This window comes from Ambystoma mexicanum, chromosome 10 (genome assembly GCF_040938575.1).
Source record: "Ambystoma mexicanum isolate Mex_15411 chromosome 10, UKY_AmexF1_1, whole genome shotgun sequence".
NCBI lineage: Eukaryota > Metazoa > Chordata > Amphibia > Caudata > Ambystomatidae > Ambystoma > Ambystoma mexicanum.
The window spans coordinates 1,460,166,567-1,460,194,208 of NC_090932.1; the positions used below are offsets into that span (position 1 = coordinate 1,460,166,567).

Here is a 27,642-nt window from a genome sequence, read left to right on the forward strand (position 1 = left end):
CCCTCTGACTGCAAGAGTCATAAACCTTTTATACTGCACCAAGCACCACCGCAGTGTTCTTATGGTGCCTACGCTTATGTGGGGTGAATCTGATAATACTAGGCACTAGGCGAACAGGACATCTGAATACTCAGGCCCATGGCTAACCCTCTGACTGCAAGAGTCATAAACCTTTTATACTGCACCAAGCACCACCGCAGTGTTCTTATGGTGCCTACGCTTATGTGGGGTGAATCTGATAATACTAGGCACTAGGCGAACAGGACATCTGAATACTCAGGCTCATGGCTAACCCTCTGACTGCAAGAGTCATAAACCTTTTATACTGCACCAAGCACCACCGCAGTGTTCTTATGGTGCCTACGCTTATGTGGGGTGAATCTGATAATACTAGGCACTAGGCGAACAGGACATCTGAATACTCAGGCCCATGGCTAACCCTCTGACTGCAAGAGTCATAAACCTTTTATACTGCACCAAGCACCACCGCAGTGTTCTTATGGTGCCTACGCTTATGTGGGGTGAATCTGATAATACTAGGCACTAGGCGAACAGGACATCTGAATACTCAGGCCCATGGCTAACCCTCTGACTGCAAGAGTCATAAACCTTTTATACTGCACCAAGCACCACCGCAGTGTTCTTATGGTGCCTACGCTTATGTGGGGTGAATCTGATAATACTAGGCACTAGGCGAACAGGACATCTGAATACTCAGGCTCATGGCTAACCCTCTGACTGCAAGAGTCATAAACCTTTTATACTGCACCAAGCACCACCGTAGTGGTCTTATGGTGCCTACGCTTATGTGGGGTGAATCTGATAATACTAGGCACTAGGCGAACAGGACATCTGAATACTCAGGCTCATGGCTAACCCTCTGACTGCAAGAGTCATAAACCTTTTATACTGCACCAAGCACCACCGCAGTGTTCTTATGGTGCCTACGCTTATGTGGGGTGAATCTGATAATACTAGGCACTAGGCGAACAGGACATCTGAATACTCAGGCTCATGGCTAACCCTCTGACTGCAAGAGTCATAAACCTTTTATACTGCACCAAGCACCACCGCAGTGTTCTTATGGTGCCTACGCTTATGTGGGGTGAATCTGATAATACTAGGCACTAGGCGAACAGGACATCTGAATACTCAGGCTCATGGCTAACCCTCTGACTGCAAGAGTCATAAACCTTTTATACTGCACCAAGCACCACCGTAGTGGTCTTATGGGGCCTACGCTTATGTGGGGTGAATCTGATAATACTAGGCACTAGGCGAACAGGACATCTGAATACTCAGGCTCATGGCTAACCCTCTGACTGCAAGAGTCATAAACCTTTTATACTGCACCAAGCACCACCGCAGTGTTCTTATGGGGCCTACGCTTATGTGGGGTGAATCTGATAATACTAGGCACTAGGCGAACAGGACATCTGAATACTCAGGCTCATGGCTAACCCTCTGACTGCAAGAGTCATAAACCTTTTATACTGCACCAAGCACCACCGTAGTGGTCTTATGGGGCCTACGCTTATGTGGGGTGAATCTGATAATACTAGGCACTAGGCGAACAGGACATCTGAATACTCAGGCTCATGGCTAACCCTCTGACTGCAAGAGTCATAAACCTTTTATACTGCACCAAGCACCACCGTAGTGGTCTTATGGGGCCTACGCTTATGTGGGGTGACTCTGACAATACTAGGCACTAGGTGAACAGGACATCTGAATACTCAGGCTCATGGCTAACCCTCTGACTGCAAGAGTCATAAACCTTTTATACTGCACCAAGCACCACCGTAGTGGTCTTATGGGGCCTACGCTTATGTGGGGTGACTCTGACAATACTAGGCACTAGGTGAGCAGGACATCTAAATACTCAGGCTCATGGCTAACCCTCTGACTGCAAGAGTCGTAAACCTTTTATACTGCACCAAGCACCACCGTAGTGGTCGTATGGCGCCTACGCAGTATGTAGGGTGAATCTGTTCATTCCAGGCCTTTCTTCTCAGATACCAACACCCCCACTACCCCACTGCACTTGCATTGCGGGCCCCTGCTTGGTGACTCTGCATCCCACTCTTGGGAGTCGCCTGCACTAGCACTTAGGCAGAGGTTCTCCCCCTTGGCTCACCTTAGCACTTCGCTCCCGGGCCTTCCACCAGCACATGCCAATCCTCTGCTCCCCCTCACTCCCTAACTCCTGCACTTCTCCTCACTGCACTTGCACGCCCAAATGCCACAAGGCCTAGTAGGACCATGACTGTATTTTAGTGTTTTTGCTATTGTTATTTTCTCCTGTTCCCTTCCCATTTAGCCTTCTGGCACTTTGAAACACTATTCAGTTGTATAAGCGCCTAACACATGCTCAATAAAATAAATAAATAATAAGCAAACCAAGACCACATTATTCTATTATATTTGTGTTTGGTTGCAACTAGTAGCATAGTGAGGACGGCGCAAACCCCTAGAAAGTTACAAAGGCAAAGGCATGACAAGCTAAAGCAAATCCTGGGAAAAAGCTGTGAAAATTCTCATAGCATCATACTAGTTATGTGTCAGTGTGTGCTAGATGCATGCGAGGGTCATTGTATTTAACCAAGATTAGACGTATGAGGCTTTGCATATGTATTTAATGCAATCATGCTTCACCCTCGCGTCCACGGTTCAGCCGGCTCATAGGGACTGGGTGCCCTGCTCAGTGTGTAATTAAAGGTGTTTATAGGGGGTTTGAAGAAAGGGACTGGTGTCATTTCTTGGTATATAGGAACATGCCACCTAAAACAAGGAAATGAACCATCAGATATAGCCAACATTTGAAACCTAATCTGGACACGTATGTTAACTTCAAATTATAAATTAACTTGAAAAAGAAATGGACAATCAGTGTGTTCCATTTCCTATAAATGAAAAATACCCTTTGTACTTTACATACCCATTCTGGGGGTTTACCTTGCCCTGTTTAGTGTCAGCTGATATGGAGCTGGCATTGCTGAGAGATGGGGATAGGGCACCCTAAGGTGTCCTGGCATCTCTCATTTGTTGGTTTGGTGTTCAGGAAACATTGTGTCTTGTTGCTTTATTGCTGGTTTCCATACATTATACAGCCAATTAACCATGACCGAAATATAATGTTGGACATGTGCACCTGAAACCAGGGAATCGACTAAAACCGCTGGAAGGAGCTAAGATGTTCCTCATCACACGTAGTTCCTAACTGCTCGACTTCTACGTCTACAGATCAGCAGCACCCTCTTGAAGAGACACTCAACACTGCCTCTACCGTTCTCCAGTTTCTTTTGTTAAAGAGCGTTTAGTGAAAAGTTCTAGCCTGCAGGCCGCTCCAAGGTCAGGTTACTACGACCTGCTGGTTACTGTGCAATGACCATACAACCATAAGGCATTGGGGGGGAGCACCTTTTCACACTGGGGTTCCAAGGCAGGATGTCTTTTGAAGCGCAAAAAAAAGACACCAGATTAAGGGCCTGATTCACAGAAGCGTTTTATAATGACACAATCCCATTGGAAAATAAATGCTCCCTGATTCAGGCTCTAAGTGCGCTAAAGATTTTCTTGAAACATCCAATCCTCTTCACCATCTGGTGAATTTGTGGTGAAAAATAGACGCTCACATGCGAGGCAGCCACCACTTTCCATTCACAGCTTACTCCTGCATGTGTCTTAGTCAGCTATGTGATGCAGAAGAACCCTGGTGGTGGAAGCTGACTTTGGACTTGGAATGCTCTTAAGATCTGCCAGGTTGCTTAGCAGTAATAGCAGGAGTGAGGTTGGCTGAGGGAATTGAGGCATAGACAGATTTTGTAGACTGCAGAAGAGACCAAGAAGCGTGTAATTGGAAGACACTATAAGGCTAACATTAACACCACTATATGAAGCCCATGGAGATTGTGGAAACTGAGGCAATGAAGAGTATGGCAGAAAGAGTGGGAGGTCTGTGGACTATCAAAAGACAGAGTCAGCAGCCAGGCACAGCATTTAAAAAGCAATATCAAATAATCCCAACAATACAGATGCATGCAGTGACTTGAAATCAGAGTTGAAGGTATTAGAAGCAAGAAGAATTGTACACAAGTACGTTTTCACATGATTTGACAATTCAATGGTGAATGAAGTCTGCGTGTCTTCACATATTAAGAGTTGTCTTTCATTACCTTGGTTGGCACCAGCTGACAAGGTGTTGGTGATCCTGATGATGCATTTAAGGAAGTCATCATGAGCAGTGGGGTGGAGGTGGGGACAAGGTGCTCAGAGGAGGCGGGTCACCTATTTGAGGGAAGAGCAAAGGGGTTTGAATTAAACTGTGTACTTGCAAAACAATTCCCCAATGTTACATCTAAAGGAAGGCATTTTAGTGTTCTACTGCTCTCACTACCGAAACCCCACACCTTAGCAGGGTGAAATCCACAGTGATCCAGCTGTAACAAAATGCTGCTGCTAGATTCCTAGTAGGCCAGACAAACTGGGATTATATCACAATCCAAAAACATACAATGGGAAGGAGCTTGAGACAATGAGCCCGATGCATTGAATATTTGCCTGGTGTAAAGTGAATTTGCACTGCTGAAAACTGACTTTGCACTGCCGACACAAACCCTGATTCGGGCCCACTACTATTGAATCTCCTCACTTGTGCCAAAAAGGAGCAGCCCAATTCTCAAAATTCATTTAAATGAACGCATCTTAAATCATTTAAATGAACGCATCTTAAATGACCTCATTCAGATGCCCTTTTCCCCCTTTGCACATTTGCGCCAGTAAGGGGGCACTTCTGCACGTTTAATAGTGCATCCCGAATTCACAAATGGGATATGCTTTCAAAAGTGCAGAAATATGGGTCTTCCCACTGTGCCTGTTCGGAACCGGTGCAGGGTGAGGTACATTTGCAGCCAGGATGTAAACATCAGTTGTCCCACAAGCCTTTCCTTCACCCAAACGGGGATGGAAATGCTTCTTTTCTCCCTGGTCATTTCATAGAGACGGGCCCACAAGTGCTCCCAGGAACCACGTGGTTGCTTGGAGCCTGTCACACATTAGTATCGGAACACATACCCAGCACTAAATGATGCAAGGGGGCTGGACAACGCATCTTTGTGCCACTGTCCAGCTCCTCCTGAAATGCTCAGGTCACCTTTGAGAAGAAGGTGTCCTGAGCCTTTCAGAAAGTAGCACAAATGTAACGGGATCATTCTCTGCGCGCCTTTCATTTGCGCTACTGTATGGGAATCTGGCCCTTTGCATATGTAGCTGGAGCCACTAAGCACAGCAAGCAAGAAGTCCACGTCTGCACATACCCACTGCACATACAGAGATCTTGCATACATTTGCATCATATTTTTACTCATCACAGTAGACCCACAATGCATCAGGTCCACCGACTTGTCAATTAATCTACATGTGTGTATGCACGCGCAAAGGGTTGAACAAAAAGAAACATGCACAGTTTGCTAACACACCAACAACACTGGACAACCACTAAGCGGCAAGACCAGCTTTCACCATGACAATATCCATTCCAAAACATAACCCAATGCAGTGGGTGCGCCTTCAAAATGCTGCCGCCAGCTCTCCACTTCTGGCTCTTTTCGGGAACCCCTTTTATGTAGTTGCTGTCCTAAACCACCTAAAATATCTCCTGTTTGGGGTAGCAATCAACATCCACCAAACCCACCCCTGCCTGCCTACACTTCCTTATCTTTAAATGTATCCCATGAGCAGTTCACACAAATACTACTCCAGCACAACTTGATCCAATGTCTTTTCCCATAACTTGTGTCCTTTTCTCCAACAGGTACTCATGCAGCGCCATAGAATCCACGTGGACACACACATGTTTGTGTAATAGAAGGGAACGATTTGTAAGTTTTCTTCAAGGCTCGAGAGGAGAGATTTGAATGAAGAAAGTCTACGAGCAAAGGATGTGATTCTTATGGCTGCTGCATCATCCATCATCTTTTGCCTGTGACAAAATGCAGTGTTCCTGCAACATCTTACTCGAAAGGGCCTTACGCATCACGCTGTCAGGCTGATGCCCATTGCTCATGCTAGTGGGCCTACATTCTGATGTCCCCACGCTCAGGTGCCCATAAATCACATTTGTGCAACCATCCATTCTTAAAGATGTATGTTCCCCAGAGGCAAGTTGCAACGATTGCTCTGTGTCCAAGAGCTGAGAATCGGAAGAGAGTGCTGGCAAATGCCCACTGGTTCCTAATGTACATAGTCATTATGCCAGGAAGAGGATCATATTGCATTATTGTAATTGCAGACGCTCTGGTGATAATGTTTGCTAGTATTGGTATACACTGTACAGACAACCCTAAAGCAATGGGGCACTATTGGCATCCTCATACACTTTGTTAAGCAAACAAAGCCGGTGGCTGTTACCATCTCATTCTGCAGTGAAAGGATCCACCAGGAGTTTAAATTAATGGATCCTCTGCTCTCCTGCTCACCCTCATCCTTTTGGATTTTGGGAATAATGGAGTTCATTGCTCCCTTTTCCCTCCTGTCACGCGTTCAAAAAGCATAATATTAACGAAGGCAAAAATGGCAGTTCATTGTGCTTCCAAGATTCAGCAAAACATTGTATGAGAAGCTTTTATTTATTTATTTATGGATTTATTGTTTGCTTGTTAGGCGCTTATACAATAAGAAAATACTGTTTCAAAGCGCCACCACAGGGCAGGGAGGGAGGGAAATGTATAGGGGGTTATTCAGGGAGCTGCTTGCAACAGTGAATGTGATGAGGGTGACTGCTGCATAGGTGACTGGCTGGTTCCAGCTTGCCTGCTACCTGCTTCAGCACCCTCTCTATGGGACTGTGTTTGTTTCCTTCCAGCGGACACAGTCATCCTTGCTCGGGAAGAGGACGCGCGGATTGGCTGAATGGTGCTCATGTAATCCAATAGTTCATCCAGTGACTATTACTATCTTCCACTTCCCACAATGTGGTGAGGGGGACTGCTGCGCAGGGGAGCAGCTGTTCCCACCTTGCCTGGTCCCTGCTACAGCACTTTCCCTCTGTGTTTGCTTCCTTCCTTCCTTTGGTGGCTGCCATTCAGGGATTGTAATTTTATTATTATGGTATTTATTGAGCACGGAGCCTAGCTCCTAGAAGCAACCGAGCGCTTTACAGAGGTATACAGCAATACAAATGCACAATGGAGCACTTCACAGAGGTGACAACAGAACAGATATACCGCAGGGGTTAGGATTCAGGGGGGCAGAGAGAAGGGGTACAGCTGTACAGGGTGGCAGGGAGGAGAGGGGTGGACGCCGTCTTCCGAGTCAGTTGACGCAGGATACAACGTGATGGCCTAGGTGTTGAGGAGGAGAGACTCCTTGAAGTGGTGGGTCTTGAGATCATGGATGGGAGGAGGACTGCTTTGATTGGCTGAACGATGGTAGCAAGACATTGGTTACATGACCAATACAAGTTCTATATAGCCCATTACCCTCTTCAGTTCTTAAGACGGTGGTGATAACTGACTATTGTTCCAGTTTTGCTGGTCTCTACTGAGCACCCTCCCTTTCTGTGGTCATGTCTGTTTCTGTTATGCTGGCGTTGTTATCGCGAAAGATCACTGCTCTGTTTGACTGAATGCTGATCACGTAACAGTGGTCACATATTTTTGTAGTATTTTAGATTTCTTCTATAAGGCATCTCTTGCTGGGGTGTCTCTATAAAGACAGCTCTGTAAAGAGACTTGTCAGGTACTGTCATATATTAACCTTGGTATAGGACAGGTAGTAGTCATTTTACTTCACTTGTGTTGACATACTCTACAGATAATATTATGTTCTGTTTTGCTGCACCTATTCTTGTGCGTATTTCAGAACCCTCATCCACAAATATAAATATAAGCCAAGGACCACGGTACTTACTATGGCCTTATAGAACCCACTGAGAGGGTCTTATTGTGGGATAATGACCCACCACACAGCAGGGCCTAATTTGGGGAAAAATCACTATCCAAAGCGATAGTGACCCCTCTCGAGGTCTATAAGGCTAGTACCCATAATGGTAGTTGCAATACATGCTTTGGAGCTTTGGTGCTGAAATAAAAAACGTTAGTTTAATAATGAGAAAGTAAATCAGCAAAGTCAGTTAGTAAATAAATAGTGTGGTTTTTCTTTGTAGTATTTAAATAACAAGCTTGGCTTCATACAGTAGGGATTTGAATTTGCAACTTGGTAAAGCTGTAGCAGGTTTAACATAAGCATGCATTAGGGAGGTGTAAAAGTAAACAGTTTCTATATTAAAAAAATAAAAGCATTTTCTCCAAAAAAGGATCTACTTGAGAGCTTTGAGAGGAAGGTTCTTGGTTAAAGACATCTTGCCTGGAAACTTCTTCATTATTTCTTTTGAAGTCAGAATGTTCAGAATGCAGTCAATACCAGTAGTTATTGACTGCACTCAGAACATTCTGATTGGCTGAGAGGAGGTCAGTACACATTTCCACGTGCTACTGATATTTATTGCAAATCTAGCTCTCATTCCACCATTAAGACCAATTTTCCTAATCTGAAATGTACTTGTGGAGGATTATCCATGTTAACATCGTACTCATGTTTAATAATAACAGCATGTAACAATGAAGTGGTTGCCTTGGCTCTCATGGAGTGCACCCTTACCAACCCATTGTAGTATTTGATCCAGATGATGATCCAGCATGAGATCACTTGCTTTGAAAGGAACTTGCCTTTGTTGGAAGCACCATTTACTAAGAAAAGTTGTTCTGATGCTTGAAAGTCCGTGAACCCATCTGTGTTGAGGTGCAGAACACGCTTCACATCCAAAGAGTGAAGGGCTTGTTCTGTTGGTGGAGCATGATTACCAAAGAACATTTGTAGAGATATCATCTGATTGTGAGTAAAGCATGACAAAAACGTCGGGGAAAAATGGGGATCAGACTTCTGCATCACATTGAATAATGTACTGAAGGGTTCCTGGGACCAAAAGGCCTGGATCTCGCCTGCCCTTTTGGCTACTGTGAAGGCCACTAGAAAGGCTGCTTTCAAGGAGAGGAACTTTATGTCTGCGTTGTTAGTGGGCTCAAAAGGAGTCTTCACAAGCACCATCAGCACAATGCTCAATTCCTAGGAATGCATTTGCTTGCACATAGAAGGAAAGATATGCCTTAACTCTTCAAGAAGTGCTCCTCTCTAGCGTGAGCGAAAAATTAGAAGGCTTCAACCCCAGTTGGTTTGTGGTCGAAGCCAAATGCATTTTACCGACCTGTGCAGTAGACTAGTCTTGGTCAAGAAAAGCAGGTGGCGCAGTAATTAAAGAGGTGGCAAAGCAGTTTGTTGAAGAACATCTTGTGAACACCATACACAGAAACATTGAAACCTCTTGGCATATGCCTTCCTAGTAGGAAAAGGTGTCGTTAATGCAAGAATCTCAGTGTACTCGTTTAGGAGGGCAGATGCTCATAGCATCCATGCTCTAGATCAAGACGAGCAAAGAGGGGTATCTGGGGTTGTGGGGGAAGATTCTACCGTCTAATCCTTGAAAGCATGACAGAGATGGGCATACTGTTGACAGGGCTAGTAGGCTGCGAACCCACATTTTTTGTGTTCAGACTGGGACTAACAGAATCATCCAGCATAGTGATTCCTGTAGTCTCCTCGACATCAAGTATAACGGGGTAAGGAGTATAGAAACCTCCCCCTGGCATAGAACCTGCTTTCATAATGTAGGCATTTGGAGCATATTCGTGTGCTCCCTGCTCTGCCTTTTCCCTAATACAGTGCCCGTTTCTAGCAGGTTGAGGAACTACCGACCTCCACAAAACATTAGCGAACATTACCAGCCTATTTGGTATGCCTCTATTTAGTTCATAAAGTGTGGTGTGCTAGTTGAAAACTTGATTAATTGAAGGCACCACATGGACACAAAAGCAATGGCGGTTTGCGGTGAGTAGGAACAATAATAGATTATTAGAATCAGGGATGAATTGCTTTCGTGAAGATGAGGAGCGTGCTAGATTCGATGTTAGATTAATAGGCATTTGCACTGGTGTGGCTTCACAGCGTTGGTTATCAAGAGATTGTAGGCCAGATACTGCAAGCATGGATGGGGAGCTGCCTGTATGGAATGTGCTCTACGTGAATCATGTTGGATAGCGTGTGTGAGAGCCAGAGAGATGCTTTAATCATGCAGATACATTCTGCTGGATCTAATGTCACTGTAGGTGGGAAAGGTGTTGGATGGGTGCTCCAGAGCCTGGGGATTTGGAGGGAAAAGCAAGCATCTCCAATTCTAGAATAGTTGAAGCAGGATATCCTTAGCAGTTTAGGGCTGGCTGATGGAAGGGTGCCAGCTGTAGTGCATCAGAATATTGCATCTCGCAGGCAGCGGGGGTAGAGGGGTCCTTACTTCATCTATTATAAACCTTCTGCACCAGCTCTAGAGGAATTCCCCCCACAACCACGTCAGGTTTGCTACAGATCTTTCAAATAACAAGGGAAAGAGGTCACCTGGGGAAGTAACTGGATTTGGCCGTTCGTTTTATGGGATGGAGAACTTCCTGATCAGAGTCATCTCTTTCTCCGAGTAGGAGGGCTTGGGCCAAGACAGAGTCAGGGGAAATTAAGGTCATCCCATTTTTGGTGTCAAAGACTATGGCAGATACAGTGAAGTATTAACTGTTAGGTAGAGGTCTCTGAAAAATAGAGCATTACCTCATTCACAAGGGCCGAGCCCAGTGATTGTGTCATCATTTTCCCCAATCACTATGCTACTGTAGGGCTAATCGAATAGAGCCAATAGGAATACCTTTGAGTCGCGTTATGCATGTCGCCCTTTTGAAGGTGATTCCTAATGAAAAGGCTCTAAATACACAAGCAAAATTGACATTGGATCACAATGTGCCAATTCCCCTGGATATAAGTTTTGATACACACAGGCAGCGTAAATAGGTTTGATGGCCAGGAATATATAGGAAATATGTGATTCGCAGTCTCCAAACTTCAACTGAAGGAAGCTGGACATAAGAATCCCAGCCATTGACTTGCTCTTTTATGCGCTGTCCCATGGCCAAAAACATCACTTAAATTTGCAAACACACAGAAAGCAGACAGATTTGTTCAATGTAAAGCGTTTAACCAATTTTTCGAACCAAAAACATGTATCCCTGATTGATTGCTCGACTGATTAGCATAAGACCCCGAAGTACTCTTAAAATACTCTATGCTCAGAATATTCAAATCATAAAACACGTTTTTATAATACAAGCTAAGCATGGCAGTTTATTATACAACACTTCCATGAGTGCCTAAAAGTATTTACAGCAATTTGTTTTAAAGCTCTCTTTCAATTTTTTTCCCTCTTTATCTCTCACATGTTGTTTCTATCTCGCCCTCACTCTCTGTCTCTCCATCCTCCAGTTAAATTGAGTGTAAAGTTCCATAGGAAACTCAAAATTTTAATTGCTAATAACTTTTGACTTGCATGATGGAGTTGGCTGATATTTTGACACAGCACCGCCAGACTGGACATTTTGGGAAAGATTCATAAAAAAATGAAAAAGTTATTAAGAGAGGTAAAAAAAATGGTGTGTTTGGCCTACTCCCATTTATTTCCTCATAGAGAAAAAGTCAACATTTCTGCGTACAGCACAGCAAAAACCACTGGACGGAATTGGATCAGGTACAAAACAACTTGGGCACGAAGCATTGGCTCAATTTCCGGGAAGGATCTGAGGTTGTTTTTTCTATCCAGTAGTTGGTGAAATATTTAATAGGGCAGGGGGTGCCCCCTATTCCCAAAATTGTCACACAATGCATCAACAATGATTTCAGAAATGAAAAATCTGCCATTTTATTTTTTGCTTGATTCAAACTTTTACTGCTGTAATTACCAGGGTAATGTGAAAACTGAAAGTGGAAATAAAGCTATTCCGAGGAGAAAAAAGGATGAAATGGCATCCGGCTAGAGATGGAGAGTGGGAAAGAGGACCCATCCGAAGTTGGGAAGCTGGAGGTGGCCTGGGGAACCAGTTGCAGTTTGAGCATTTTTGCATTATCAGGGTAATACCACAGTAGTTTACCACAGTAATTCAAATTACTGCAATAATTACCAGAGTAATGGTGGCGCAGTTATTTTCATTAAACAAATGACATTTATTTGCGGTTATTGCTGCCAGATTATCACAGTAATTACCACAATAATTATCAGGGTAATGGAAACCAGGGAAAAAATAAATGGCGGGACATCTATTGTGATCACATTTACTAGGCAGGGTGATATGCATATTTGTGCCAGTGGCCCTGGCTAGTGTACCCCAAAGAAGCCTATTGGTGCAACATGTACCGGGGACACCAAACGGTGTGGCTAGTGGGCGTCAAGGAAACCTATAGGTGATTCATAGACACTGGGCATGGCTGACAGCCATGGCTAGTGGGCCCCAAGGAAACCTAAAGGTGGATGGCTGTGGCCACTGTCCATGCCGAAGGCCATGGCTAGGGGGCCCATAAAGAAATCCTATACGTGGAACATGCACATATGATTTTTTTTTTTTTTTTTAAACTTTTATTTATTCAGCTCGGTAACACAGATACAGGTGAGTAGACATTAAGCATACAAGATTAAAGTCGGTCAGGTAGTATGAATACACACAGTTTGTATAAACAAGGTATCCAGAGGAAGAAAAAAGGGGTCGATACGTACACATGTGAGGACATATGGGGGGTCTGACCATACACAAATGAGGGAGAATAAAGAAAAGGGATCACAAGGTCAGCGCGGGGGTGGGCTAGGTGAGGGGGGAAGGAGATACGGAATCCGAATCAGAGTCAGTGGAAGACATAAATAAACGAAACTGCAGCCAGATATCTCTGGGCCTGGAACGGGTAGGTTGTTGTACCGCCCAGGCCTCCTCCGTGTCAGAGGCCCACCTCACTGCCCTGAGCCATTGTGCGTGGGTAGGGATGGAAGGCCTAAGCCAGAAAAGCAGAATTGTGCGCACAGCAAGTAGCATGCAGAGGCCGGCAAGTTTCCTGGAGTCACGGTGGAGGTCGGGGAAGTCATGGAACAAACATGTCATTGGGGATGGGGGAATGTGGGATTCAAGGATAGAGGACATAGTAGAGCACACTGAAGTCCAGAATTGAGCAAGTCGGGGGCAAGACCACAACATGTGGAGGTAGTCAGCATTCTCACATGCACATCTAGGGCACCCGGGGGAGGAGTCGTTAGAAATATGATGTAGTCTAGCCGGAGTGTAGTGGTACCTGTGGAGCACCTTGAATTGAATTAGTTTAAATCGGGAGTTGAATGAGACATCCCGGGTGCGTGCGCACATATGAGCCCAGCGCTCATCAGTCACCTCAAGTCCAAGATCGATCTCCCACGAGCGCCGTAGTTTGGAAAATGTGGGGGGCAATCTGGACTGAAGAAGGGTGTATAATCTCGAGATTTTGCCCCTCAAGGGGGCGGGAGAGGTTAGTTCAGTAATTGCAGGTTCGTCGGGAGGCAGCGCTGGGAAGCATGTGTACTTGTGCTTGAGTACTCTACGGAGTGAGGAATATTGGAGCCAGACAGAAGGTCTCTGCCTGAGAGAAGCCGGGGGGTCAGGCCACTCGATGAAGATGCCTTGTTCAAATAGGTCACGCAGCAGTTCATACCCCGCCTCGGCCCAGGAACGAACTACGGAGGGAGGGACCCGTGGGACTTCAGGAAGAAAATTCCAGATTGGGAGATTACCATGAAAGGGGTGAGTGATGCCCAGTATCCGCCACGATTTGGATAAGGCCAGAGATGTGCATGTCGCTGGGTCCATGGAATCTAATCTCATAGGCATAGGTGTGATTACAAGAGATCGAATGTCGCGGTTGCTGACTGATAATCTCTCAAGCCTAACATGGGACATATGATTTTTTAAATTAAATTTTTTCTGTTTTATAAAAATGTGGATGTCGTGTTTTCTGAGATGAAAACTAAGAAAACACACAGCATTCAGGACCGTGGAATGTCTGCCATTCATGCAGTAACAGGGACCGACCCTGCTTAGTTTCAAAGCGAGGAAGAATCCAGCCCCCTTAGAGCATTCGTTTTTGCCAAAAGGTAGATCTTCACCATTTGTGTCACATGTGTTTCAAATTTGACACAAACTCATCCAAAGATGTAGGTTGTGCACCTATTCATTGAATGCCTATATAGTCGTATGCCTACAGGCTAGTTTAGGTTCCATCTTAGCAATGGCCTGGCTCCTAGAGGAGTGTGTACTGCCTGAGCTGTTAATTTGGTCTGCAGGGTAAGCAGGTGTCTGGGCAGTGGTTGCCTTATAGGTGTTACAGGCTATTCTAAAAAGGATTCTGGCAGGGATAGGTAGCTAGTGAAGATTTCGCAGGATGGGGATGATGTGTGGATTTTTTTAGGATCAGTGAAAAGTCAGGCTGCGACATGATGGAGTGTTTTGAGAGGACCCAGGTATAGCCCAGGGAACCAGGCAAGGAGGGTGTTACCCCCTTCAATGTGTAAAAATCATGAGAGCCTGCACTATGCTCCAGAAGTCATGGTAGGGAGTAAAAGATAAAAATGGCAAAACAGTGTTATCTGGTACTACGCGGTCTGGGCTTTTCTTGTTGATGTGCTGCTGAAAGGGGCAGATGTTGCTGTCCATGATTAACCCGAGGAATTCAGTGGATAGAGCGAGTTGGGGGGTGAATCCTTCCAGGTGCATCTCATTCAGCCATCCTTGGATGGTTTGCTGTTTGAATGGGTGGCCGAAGAGCACCCTTTCCATTTCAGTCCGGTTGAGTTTCAGGAGTGAGCTTGACATCCACCTTTGAATGGTTGCAAAGCATTTCCAGAGTCAAGTGATGTTGTTGGAGCAGTTTAAGGTACAGATGGGTGTAATTCTTGTACCATTGTGTCAAGATGTCTAGGTCATCAACGAGTGACCCGAGCCGTTCCATGTATAGAGTAAAGATCACTGGGGAGGGGATTGTGACATGTGGCTCTCTGAGATACCTGGGTGGCAATTAGATCTGAAGTTTCCCATCTGGACAGCCGGGCATCTGTCAGGGAGGTAGGAGGAGAACAGTCTGTGAATTGTTCCCACGAAGCCCAGATGTGCGAGGAGGGTGATCAGAGTCTGGCATTTCATTTTACTGAAGCAGCGGATAGGTTCAGGAGGAGCAGAGGGCAGGGATCCCCGACCATGATCTAGAGAGAATCATCACCTGTCTCTCACATCTTCACTGAATGTCTGTTATCCGGGAGGCAGAGATTGGGAAAACAGAGTACAAGGGCCACATACATAAGCTTCCTGACCATCTACTCTGTGTACTGGCACTCTGTCATATAGAACCTCGGTTATCCGGTCTGCAAACTTTGCTAGCTGGCATTTTCTTAACTGGAAAGGTACTGTTACTGGCAATGCATTTTATGGTTAATAAAGTGTTCTGTTGGATAACAAAGCTTCTAATGTATATCTAGTGTGTGTGTACTCTATTTAGCCAACCATAATAAAAATTACAAATTCAACAGCATAATAAAATCTATATGCAAGAACATGCACTGTATGTGCATGCCTGAAAATGTGCATGCACACTTCCAAACTGTGGTGCAGACTCTGGGTTGATGACAAAGGTTGTACTAAAGCACGCAGCTGTGGTGATGTACGTTCCGTGCTGCGATCCGTGACTTCCTTGTACCTGGATTGTATTGGCTACAGTTAAATCTGCAGTCAAGGGGAAAAGGAAACGAACATGCTTGTGATTATTTCAAGGCTGAGCATCCTTGTTGGGATAAAATAATCACACTTGTATGACGTGGTTGCTCTCGGTAACAAAAAAGAGAAAACATCTTTGGGGACTGGAACAGTCAAACCATTTTTTAGATCATGGAGAATTAAACTATTCCCTGTAGGGTTTACTAATCAAACAGCCAAATCCTTCATAACTAACCAATCCCTGCAGAGCAATTAAATCCTTCCCTCTTAAAACACTTGGCGCGCCGTCTGGGGACAAAGCGCATAAAAAAAGAAGCAAAAATTCATTTAATAAATTAGCAAGGGAAAAGAAAAGAGTGTATCAGCCTTTGTTCTTTTCATTTTTGTAATTATGGAATTCACAGCGCCTGAATAATGTTTTATAAGAACTATGAAAATTCCTAACAGTATTACAGTGCAACACAATAGAACTAACCTGGTTACCGTGAAAAATTGCATATTTAATTAAGAACAGAGAGTTCAAAACTATCCAGAGATTTCAAAAGTGTTGTTGCCTGAGGGGCTAAATTACATGCTTGCAGTGCTTCTAACAGAGTTACTATGCGCAATCATTACCCAGGCGCGCCCATTAAGTGACATCGGGCAGATGACATCAAATTCATTTCAGACACAACAGGAACTGAAGCATACACTTGGGAAGGGAAGGAAAAGGCTCCATCCTGCTGCTGAAAAATCAGACCCCTTGTTGATAAAAGCAATAATTAAAGAATAATGTTAATTAGCTGTTTTTATTGGAAAGTACAGTAGCTGGAGACTTTCCAAGCCTCACTTTGCTCTCTTAACAGTTCTGTGCGCCCTGCTTTTTCAAAGATGTACGCATTCCTTGGATTTCTTCATTATGCTTTGCAAACATGTTTTTCTCCTGTTCAAACACTACTGCATTGTGGTCCAAAAGAGAACCTAAAAGGAGGAATCGATGGTAGTTCTGCGCACACCCTTGTATTTTAGGACTGCGTTTTTAGGACTAGCACACACCAGCATGGCATCCACATGCCTTTGAACAATGCAGTCTACATGTCCCTCCATCCACCCCACACTGCCACTCTTCAGTGAAGGACTGATTAAGCCACAGCCTGATTGCTTACACTATAACATATTGTTTCTTCCAATAACTCCTTCCAGCCTCATCTCTCAAACTCATCCCTTTATATATTTCGACAAATGAAAGCACAAACACTCACATCAGATGTCGCTGTCCCCAGAGGGAGGCCTGAACAATGTGAAGGGGACAAAGTCTTGGACACTAATAAAGGTCGGCATATTCCGCCCACAGATGGCCACTTCAGAGCATTCATGACTCGGTCACTGTGGGGTCCATGTTCAGTGATGTGGAATTAATGTCTGGTGTGTCTAGAAACACTTCTCTTTGAAACACGCCGAATTGGTAGCCACTATTTTATTCGTAAAAGAGGATTTGGAATATTTCTAATATCTTTCTATGCCTTCCTTAGTACAGTCTTTCAATGACAAAGAATGAGATTCAGGCCAGCACCCATCACACATTCCTGCTATCCATGTTGTGGGTAGTTCACGTGGCCTATTTCGTGGCATGCTTAAATTACCACTGGCAAATCCTTGGGTATGCTAATTAGAGGTATTCTATTAATCGTGTCACGCATTTCAGAACGTGTCCACTATGCACTTTACCCAATAACCAGTTCCTGTGCCACAAAGAAGCCATTTTCAAGTGTGCACACAGTTTGGATTTGGAAGGGTTGATTTTTTAGGCGTTCTTTGGTTTCCAATATGTTATATCCACAAGTTCTATAGGGTTCGTCCAGAACTTGAGCCCCTAATTCATTCTCTCCCTCATACATGAATCTGGACCATACCCGGCCCTTCGTTTCGATTTTCAGTGATATTTGCGTAGGATTACAGTGTCTCTTGCGTTGATGAGTGGCAACAACCATGGCAACAGGTCCTGGCTGTCACCAGTGTGCTCTAGTTTTCAGTGTTATCACTGATGGTGTAAAAACTGATGTCATGGGTTATGTCACCTGTGTGCTCATGGGCTGCACAACAGGGGGGGGGCTCAGAGTTAAAGTGGCTTAGCTTCCAGCACTTGCTGAGTTTAAAGGGTTTTGCTGCATTAAACCATCACTTTAACATCACTTCAACTAAAGGTTTTTCAATGAATTTCAAGGGTTTTGATGTGTTGAACGGTTTCAACTGAACTCTCTTTTAACTGAAGATTTTTCACTTTATTTCAAGGATTTTGGTTTGCTATATCTAACACCACCTGTAGTACTAAGGATTTTTCTTTTCATATCATTGCAAATGTCAGATTCAATTTCATCAATATGTTTCCAAGCTACGCAACATGGGATTTTCCCAGGATCTATCTGATCACTATGACCCCCAGAATTCCGATGGTCGAAAATGAAGACTCTTTTTAAAACCCCCTGTAAACCACATGCATATGCGGGGGAGACCCCCTGCAGCCCTCCCATACTACTACTATATCCCATACACCCCGACATATGTATGTGGTGTAAGGGGGTTGAAAAAAAAGTCGGAATTTCGGGAGTCAGAATTCTCATGGTGACATTTTGGGCCATTACCATTTTCCACCATTACAGGTTTGAGGGTCACCGCAAGAATTTACTTCATATTTACTGCAAAATTACCATGAGAATGGCTCACATTGATAAACAAAATAGTGGCTTATTACTTCAGAAAAGGCTGTTTTGCTGTATTGCACCACGGATTTTGGTGGCAAGGGCACCTTGTTCTCCAGTAAATTTTAAAATAAACTACTGGACAAATTTGCATAACACCACCAAAAAGCACATCTGCACCACTTTGTGTCGAACTTCTTTAATATTTGAAGCAAATCTGTCCAGCAGTTTTGGCTGTGTGCCTGTTGATGAATGCACATTTTCACCTGTGGGAAAAACAATAAAAAAGTTGAAAAATGCATTTTTTTCCAATGCTTTAATATTTTGACATTACTAGAAGAATTTGCACCAAACTTTCAAAATGTTTGGGGCCAGATAGCATCTTTGAAAAATGTCATACAAATACGTCAAATGAGTGAAAAGTTATTAGCAATAGAATTTTCGCAAAGTCAGTGGACCTTAGGTTTCACCTTAACTATAGGGTGACAACCGTCACATTATTATTTTCATATACATTTTTAAATAGAATAGCTGCAAACGTTTTTTTACATGGAATTAAGGTTATTTCTTATAAAAAAATAAAGTCTACAACCATGGATGCCTCAACATTAAGGTAACAATAAACACTCCAAATAAACTATTTGCCAAATATGAACAAGGTTCCTCTGACTGCAAATCAAACCATACTCCCACTACAGCACTTCTTCACCAGACGCACTTTAACTAAAATATTAATCTAAGCTAACTAATTAAATGAATGCATATATGATGTATATTCGGATGAACGTTGTACATATTTGGGAAATAGTTCATTTGGCCTGTTACGAGTTACTTTACATTTAAAAAATGCAGGCATTTGTTGACTTTTATAGGGTAATAACCTCCCACGCGTGGAGGTCTTTTCCACACCTTGCCCACATGCATTGTGAGAGGTCCATACTGGCTTGGAGTGTCGGTTTATGTTTTCCTTGTGTACCAGAACGAATCGATTCCTCTTTGCACATGCTTTTTCGATTTCAGTACGTGTTTGTTTGTTTTCTGGGCCTGTGGTTCATGCCTGAAATATAAACAGATTTTAAAACTCTGGATGTCAAAAATGTGCCCTCATCCTGTAGATCTCTCGGCATCTCTCAATGGAGTCAAACATGCTCATCCATATCGAAATCTCCTTTGGGTTTTCTTGTATGGCTTTGAATGTGATCTCCTTTTTATTTGTCAGTGATCTGCAGTTTAGGTCGAGTCCTTTATTTTCTTAACTGACCATCATAAACTGCTGAGTCCTGTAGGTATCTATCCTTTCTCCTTGGCTGTTCAATACCCATCTCAAAACCTTTACTGATCTTATCACTCCTCAAACTCTCACATTTGCGGGTGACACCCAGAATGCATTCATGATTTGGGGGCCCTCTTTGCAACATATCCTGGACTGCCCGTTTCAGATTCAAGAATGGATGACTGGCAACTGCCTTATAGCTCTGAAAACAGAGATAATTTACCTTGGCACCGCTTCCTTGCTTTTCTCTGGCCTCCTCCTTAAGTGCCCCTCTTTTCACCTCAAGCCCTAAGAAGTTGGGTGCCATCTTTAACAGTCTTCCCTCCTTCTCTCGCCATATTGAAGAAATCTAAAAAAATCTCACTTTCACATTCACATTCCCAGATGCATTCTTTCACTCCAGAATATGAATTCAAATAAATCCAAGTTAGTGGCTCCAAAGTGCTCTCCTGCCTTCACTGCTGTAATATTCTCCTCCGAAACTGTCCTAGAAGCCTGGCCCATACTATCATGTTCATCCCAAATAAAGCAGCAGGGATAATTCTAAGCCATAGTTCCCACGATCACATTGCTCATAGACTGCTCGATGTGCAATGGTTGCCTGTTGGAGCCCATCATAATTTGAAAGTACTCATTCACAGGGCCTTCTGGAACTCGTGCCTCATGCACTTACTTCAGTCAAAAGATCATGAAATACTTGCCTCGGAAGGTGCTGACGTCTACCAGCTGCAAGACTATCAATGATGCCGCCTTCAAGAGGAACAGACTACGTGGCAGAACACTGAGTTGTGCAGGAGCTTCACTCTGCAATGACTTCCCTGAAATGATGCAATCTATGGATCACTTGCACTTTAGGTAAAAACTATACATTGCACCTTGTCTTGGCTTGCAGCATCAGTGCCTCGTTCTTTCCTGCACGCACTGCTCTGATATTGGACTCTCTTTCCTGAACCACATTTATTGATATTGAGCGAAAATGGCTTTAGTTATTTTCACGAAAAGGAAAAAGACTGATTTAGAAAGGCTGCGCTGAGAATTCTCAGAATGGTCTTTCTAAATCGTATCTGTCACCCCCCCTGCATTAACATAAACATAACTAAAACAGCAGATACATGTTAACAACACCAAATGAAACAAGTAAAGTGGAAGGGAGGTATTTGGGGAGGGAAAGCTGGATGTAGAGGGATACCACGCCCCAGACAGCCTTGTCGTGATGCAAAGGGTCTTGAATTTGATCTTGTGGTCAGCCGGAGACAGTCGAGTGATTATAGGATTGGAGAGATGTGGTCCCTGGGCTTGAGGCCAAGGATAAGTCATGCAGTCCTATTCTAGATTAGTTGAAGGGTGCTAAAGGAGGAAAGAGGCAGATTGAGGAAGAGTGTAATACAAATAAGTATTTTCCGATGAATGGCACCCCAGATGGGACTTCATTGCAGTTAGGATCCAGTTGGACTAAATGTGCCACGGTCAGAGAACAGGAAAAGATGGGAGTCGGGCATGGGGTGCACTGCTGTTATTGGGACAATAAGTTCTCCTTGCAGCCACACCTTCACTCACCAGCTGACCCCTTCGACACGATTGATCCCTGCAACTGAGGATCCCCATCAGTGTGAGGAAAAGGAATTTACATTCCTGGTGAAGCACTGGCACCTAATACTGCAGAAAATTAGGTGACACCATTCCAGAATGATATTTAATGGTTTGATATTATGAAAATGAAATGTTGTATTTCTCTGTCGAGAAAATATTGTTAATGAACCATAGAGAAACACACTTGAATATGTAAGGCTGTGTTCCGTGTGGAAAGCATACCGTTAATGAGCCATAGTGAAATACGCTTAGAAAGGTAATGCTGTGTTCCCTGTGGAAAGAATACTGTTAATGAGCCATAGGGAAATACACTTAGAAATGTAATGATGTGTTCCCTGTGGAATGCATACTGTTAATGAGGGATATGGAAATACGCTCAGAAATGTAATACTGTGTTCCCTGTGGAAAGCGTTAATGAGCCATAGAGAAATGCGCTTAGAAATGTAATGATGAGTTTCTATGGAAGTGTACTGCTAAAATGAACAATAGGGAAATACACTCTGTGTACACAGTTGAAACCATGGGATAGAGGACTCATGAAATGAGTATGTAGACTGAATTGATTGTGGTAACACTGCATTTAAAGTGGGACATTATCAAAGCAACTTTTGTGATCACAAAAGAAGAGGGAAAAAAGTAATCGATAAAGAGATGGGATTAAAATGTTCTAAGAGTCAACAGAAATTAGAAAACCATGTGTCTACTCCACTGGAAGGAATGCCAGGGTGGGAGCTAAGGATTAAAAAAGACTTGTGGGGTAGTGTTGTTTTTGCAAAAATTGCATGAATGCACTGTCAACAACCCTGATTTGCAATTCCCAGTGCATAGCTCTTTTGACCTAGGTAAAATAGGATATTTAAGGGAGTTGTTAGTCGCTAAGGGTGACAAGGCCATTAGAGCCCTGCAATGGGAAGTATATAAGCAATGGGAAGATTTTTCAAGACAAAAATCTATGAGAGAAGCACAGATTAAAAAACATAAGACACAATCTGAGAAATAGAAAGCGTGCGCATATGATCAGAAAGAGATGAAAAAAAGATTGGGATGAAGGAGACCACGAAGATAACATGAGGATTAAGGGTGTGCATGTAGCCAGTGATTACCCCCAGCCCCAACACCCAAATCAAAAAAGATCTTAGAGGATGAGACAGATACATTGTTAGACTGTTTAATGGTAAAAAGGCCTCCTCCAGCCCTCTACCGGGTACCTGGTGATGAGGTGATCTCCTTGCCACCTCGTGCCCGCAGGATTACAGCCCATGACACAGAAACTACAGAAAAGGTAGCGTTAGCATGGATAAAAAATTGGCTACTAGGAGTGCAACAGGCTAAAGTTTATGTGCCCCAGGAACAAGATACACTTGCATTTGCAATAGTACAAAGGCTGGGCAAACACATGTGGGAGCTGCATAAAAGGTTAAATGCTAAGGAGGAAGTGTATCGCCTGCCAGATAATTATGAGGACATAGACCAAGCAGTTAAGGAGTATAAACTGGACACAAAATTCTTTTCTGCAATAGTATCAACATTTTTATTATGGATCATAAATGCCCCATCAAAGTCTATGGCAACTCAGGTATTTCCAATGAGAGAGATGCCAGGGTTTCATGCTGAGAACCCGACTCAACAGGTTAATGTCCCTTGGAACTAGATGGAATAACTGTTTTTTACTGAATATTATCAAAATATTAGACAAAATCAAGAAAAGTGGTTTACCCAGACAGACCAGGTACTTAAAACAGGTCCACTCACATTGGGAGATGTAGATCAGTTGTTTTCATGTATTCTGCCAGAAAGATATATGGCACCAATGCACAATGCAATATAGTTTACATCTTACCATAAATTGGGATGAGCGGACACAGGCAGCGAATGGAAGGGGGAAGACTGGGGAAGTGTCCAAATAAATAGTAGCTTTTTCAGCACTGCTAATAACACGTTTCCAACAAGTGGTTCCCTGCAAGCAAATGAATTGTGATAAATTGGCTGCTTGCAGACAGGAAGAAGGGGAGTCAGTTGAAAAATATTTTGCATGAAAAGAAGAAGCTTTTACCTCGTTTAGTGGAATGGACATGGCTATGCCAGAAGGACAGAAAGCTTTTTGTTCACATTTTGTAGAGGGTTTGTTGCCTCACCTAAAAAATGATATACAAATGTATGAGTCTACATGGCCGACTCAAGCTGCTGCTCAGACCATGACTATGGCTAGGAATTATGCTAGTCACCATGCCAAAGATAAAGGGGAGAATGAAAAGAAAATGAAGGAATTAAAAACCAGAGCACTAACAGCTAGGAATAATTATGAAGATGGATACCCCAGTTCCCTTGCCATGGAATGCTGCTCTGCAAGAGAGCCGTGATGTTTTAAAAATCTGCTTTATATAATTTACCTGCTTTTAGGCATGCCCGATTTATGTTGTTGGTGCATGAAAAGCAAGATTGTGTGTTATCTGTACTGAACTCAACAGTAACGGGGAAAAAAATGGACAGTGTGCGTATTCTTCTTCTACATTAGAACATTGGACCAAGTGGCAAAAGCACTTCCGAAGTGTTTACGGGCTGTAGCGGCCGTAGCCGTTTGTATGAAACAGGCTGATGTCATAATATTAAGACACATAGGGCCTGATTCACAGAGCATTTTCCTATGGGATTGTGCCATTATAAAACACTTTTGTGAATCAGGCCCCAAGTTACAATGTTTGTGCCACATGCAATTGATATTTTATTTGAATGAAACGAAAAGACAGCACCTGACAAATGTCAGGTTAACGAGATATGATTGATTGATTGATATTTTATTTCTATCGTGCTCGTACACAAGTGTTTCCACTAGACGTTAGTAGTTCTAAACATTACCATGTAGAGATGTGAGACTCTAAATCCTACTACCTTGCGGCCCCTCCCATAAAATGAATTAAAAATAATGCTTTTGTTGACCAAATTGCAAAGGAAACCATGCAGTCCCTTGTATTACACATGTATATTACACACATCAAGCAGCCATAGGAAATTATATGTTGATAAATATTCTTGAGATAGAGCGAACTATTTAGGCTGAGGCCGCTGAGCAAGAGCTTCAGGAATGGAAACAGGCTGAGAAATATGCAGATGGTTATTAGCTAAGAAATGTAAGATGAGAAAAAAATGGAATTATCACATATGTTTTACCTTTAATGTTGTTCTATGCTCAGGGCCCATCTTATGTAGGTCCAGTAGGAATCTGTAGGGTTGCTCACCACAAGTGGGGGGAACACTAAAACTTAGAATCAGCCATGGCTGCGTATGTAGAACAGTTTAGTATGTGTGTCCTGTAACATTGGTGGGAGTGAGGAAGCCCAAAAGCTACCTGCATTTCTTTTGAAGTATTCCAGACACTAGATAGTGTGCAGGGGACGTAAGTTCCCTACTTGGGAACTTTTATTTTTTGCATTGTATTTTGCAACCAAGGTGTCAAGGTTGCTCCTCTCTCCTCTGCACCTCATATTTGACTAGTAAACTCCTCAAATGCTTAGTAGCTAAATTGATTCTTATTATTCACAAAAATTTTCTCCTTACTAGGGTGTGCCATAAAAGGTCCTTCCCCTTTTTTTCTTGTTATTTTCACCCCGGAAGGGGTTGACACCTTACCCTGGACCTGAGCACCCCGATATCTCTGAGATGTCATTTTCTAAAATCAACAGTCTAACAGATAAAGCAGCGACTACCCTAGCTTTCTCAGACGAAGAAGCCGTTAGGATCTTAGGCCTAATTAAAGACACTAGTACTGAGGCAATCAATAGAGAAAATCCAGAAATACTTATCCAACGACTTGAACGACTCATTAGGAGAGAGATCTCACAGAAACTTCATGCCACTACTTTAACGCAGTATTATAAGGCCAAGAGAATCCCGAGAGGACTTAGAGTGTACCTTCGTCCGACACTTTGCAAGGACAACAAGGAGTTTGTAAAACGGTGGGAACACATCCTAAACAAATGTTCTCTTGATCTGATATTACTCACTATTGAGGAACTTGCAAAATCACTTCATATCATTAACCAAGAGATTGAAGAAGTCTCTACACAATTCTTGAAATTCAAAACAGCATCTGAACTTCAGACAATTTTGGAAGATACCAATATTAAGCTAGATAGCTATAAACGGGATATTGAGCAACGAAAGATTCGTAAATTCCGGAGAGACACATTAGACTATGCCAGAGAAATAGCATACACTTGGCAAGAATACTATAGTAACTATAAACCAAGATCCGGACCATCCGGAGCCCCTAAGAAACCATCTTCTGACAATAATACTGATAGCAGTGACATCACAAGTGGTGAACAAGAAGAACAACCCAGTACAAGTACAGTAATTCCAACTAACACCCTCACAGTCACGGATAGTACTATTTCAACCCCCAGGATAACAGATACATCAGTTCCAACAATCCCGACACAGCCTTTTTTAGGAGACGCCCGACCAGAAGAGGGCAAAAGAAAACCACGCCAGAAAAACAAATAGACTCACCTTTGATCATTAACATTTCCTCCAGACAGCTCTCTAAAGCCCAGACCGATACGCTTAGCCTTGGGATATCATTTATTCCCACAAACTCAACTAACCTGTTTGAAGAAGAAGTTAATCTTTTCAAATTTATACGCAAAATGGAACTGAAAGTCTTTTTTGATAATCTGGGAGAAATCACCCCAGCAAAAAAACATGATTTTCTAGAGATGAAGAATCAGAGTAATTTTCATCCGCAAATTAATAATCCACTCATCAATCTCTTTAAAACTAAAACCTCCCGCGATCTGAGAAAAATCAAATATGAGACTTTCACCCAACAGAATATCCGGCATCATCAACTCAAATTGATTAAAGAGCTTGCCCATGACACTTCTATTATAATTAAACAAGCCGACAAAGGGGGAGCCCTTGTCCTCATGGATACAAGTTTATACAATGCAGGCTGTCTTAAGCTTCTGGACGATAGACAGACTTACTTATTGTTAGATAATGACCCTACAAATGACATTAGTACCGTCATCAAACAGACAATTGAAAAGGCTAGTACTATGGATTGGATCTCCGATAAAACAGAGGAATTTTTGATTAAAACTAACCCAATTATTCCAGTATTCTATGGGTTACCTAAAATACATAAAGATCCCAAAGACCCACCATTCAGACCCATTGTCGCTGGTACTGACAGTATATTTCAACCCCTGGCTGTCTACCTTGATACTGCGCTTCAACCTCTGGTACAGAAAATACCGACATATCTAAAGGATACCACACACTTTCTCCAAAGAATCAACAACTTACAGATTAATTTCCCGGACTCCCTAATATTTTCTATGGACGTCACAAGTCTATACACCTCAATTCCTCACGATGAAGGCATAGCTGCCTTAGAATGGTTTCTTCTACAACATGATGAAATCCAGATTCAAAAAACATTTGCTATTGAACTTATTAATCTGATACTTTACAACAATTATTTCAGATTTAATGATAAGTATTATCTACAGATCTCGGGTACCTCTATGGGCTCGGCGGTGGCTCCTTCCTACGCAAACATTTTTATGTTTAACTTTGAGAAAACCCATGTCCTGGATCATCCGCATTGGAAACACAGAATACACTGCTGGTTAAGATATATTGACGATGTATTTGGCATTTGGAATGGTACAAATCAAGAATTGAAAGATTTTTGGCAATATTTAAACCAATGCAACCCTCGGATCAAATTCACGTTGGAAATCGGCATACCACAGGTGAACTTTCTGGACGTAACAGTGGAATGGAAAAATATGGAATTAACGACACTAATGTACAGAAAACCAACTGATGTCAACAGTTCCCTCCATTTCAACAGTTTCCATCCAAGACACTTAAAAGAAAACCTACCGTTCAGCCAATTACTTCGGGCTAAGCGGATAACCTCCGACACTGAAAAACTGCAGACAGAATTTGATACTATGCGAACAAGATTTCTAGAAAGAGGTTTCCCGGAAGAAGTAGTAGCCCAAGCTATTTCCAGGACAGAAGCACACCCTCGTGATGTACTATTTAACAAACAACCGAAACCAACTAAGTCTAACCTCATTTACACTCTGAAGTACTCTGCCCAGAGCTTTCAAATCAAAAAAATAATCACTAAGAACTGGGATCTTATTAAATCAGATCCGAATCTTAACCGTCTCTTTCCAACTCCCCCAATGTTAGCGTACAAAAGAGGACGGAACTTTAGGGACATGCTCATCAAAGCTGAAAGACCTAAAAAATCCACTCAAAGAACACTGACGAAGTCACGTAATGGCACCTTTCCGTGCCTGAATTGTCAGCACTGCTCGAACATTATCAAAGGCAACCATATTAGACATCCGAATAATGGTAAAAAGATTCTTCTAAA

At 43.0% G+C, this 27,642-nt stretch overlaps 1 protein-coding gene across 2 annotated transcripts in view; it reads right to left on the bottom strand.

Annotated features, from left to right (window-relative positions):
- The window catches only part of CUX2 (cut like homeobox 2), a 1,287,506-nt gene that overhangs the window by 1,127,456 nt on the left and 132,408 nt on the right, over nucleotides 1–27,642 (bottom strand). For both annotated transcript variants that reach the window (XM_069619531.1, XM_069619530.1), the window contains exon 2: nucleotides 4,176–4,287. In XM_069619531.1, the coding sequence (XP_069475632.1) occupies nucleotides 4,176–4,238 (63 nt within the window). In that variant the 5' untranslated portion in view covers nucleotides 4,239–4,287. The remainder of the gene's footprint in view (nucleotides 1–4,175; nucleotides 4,288–27,642) is intronic.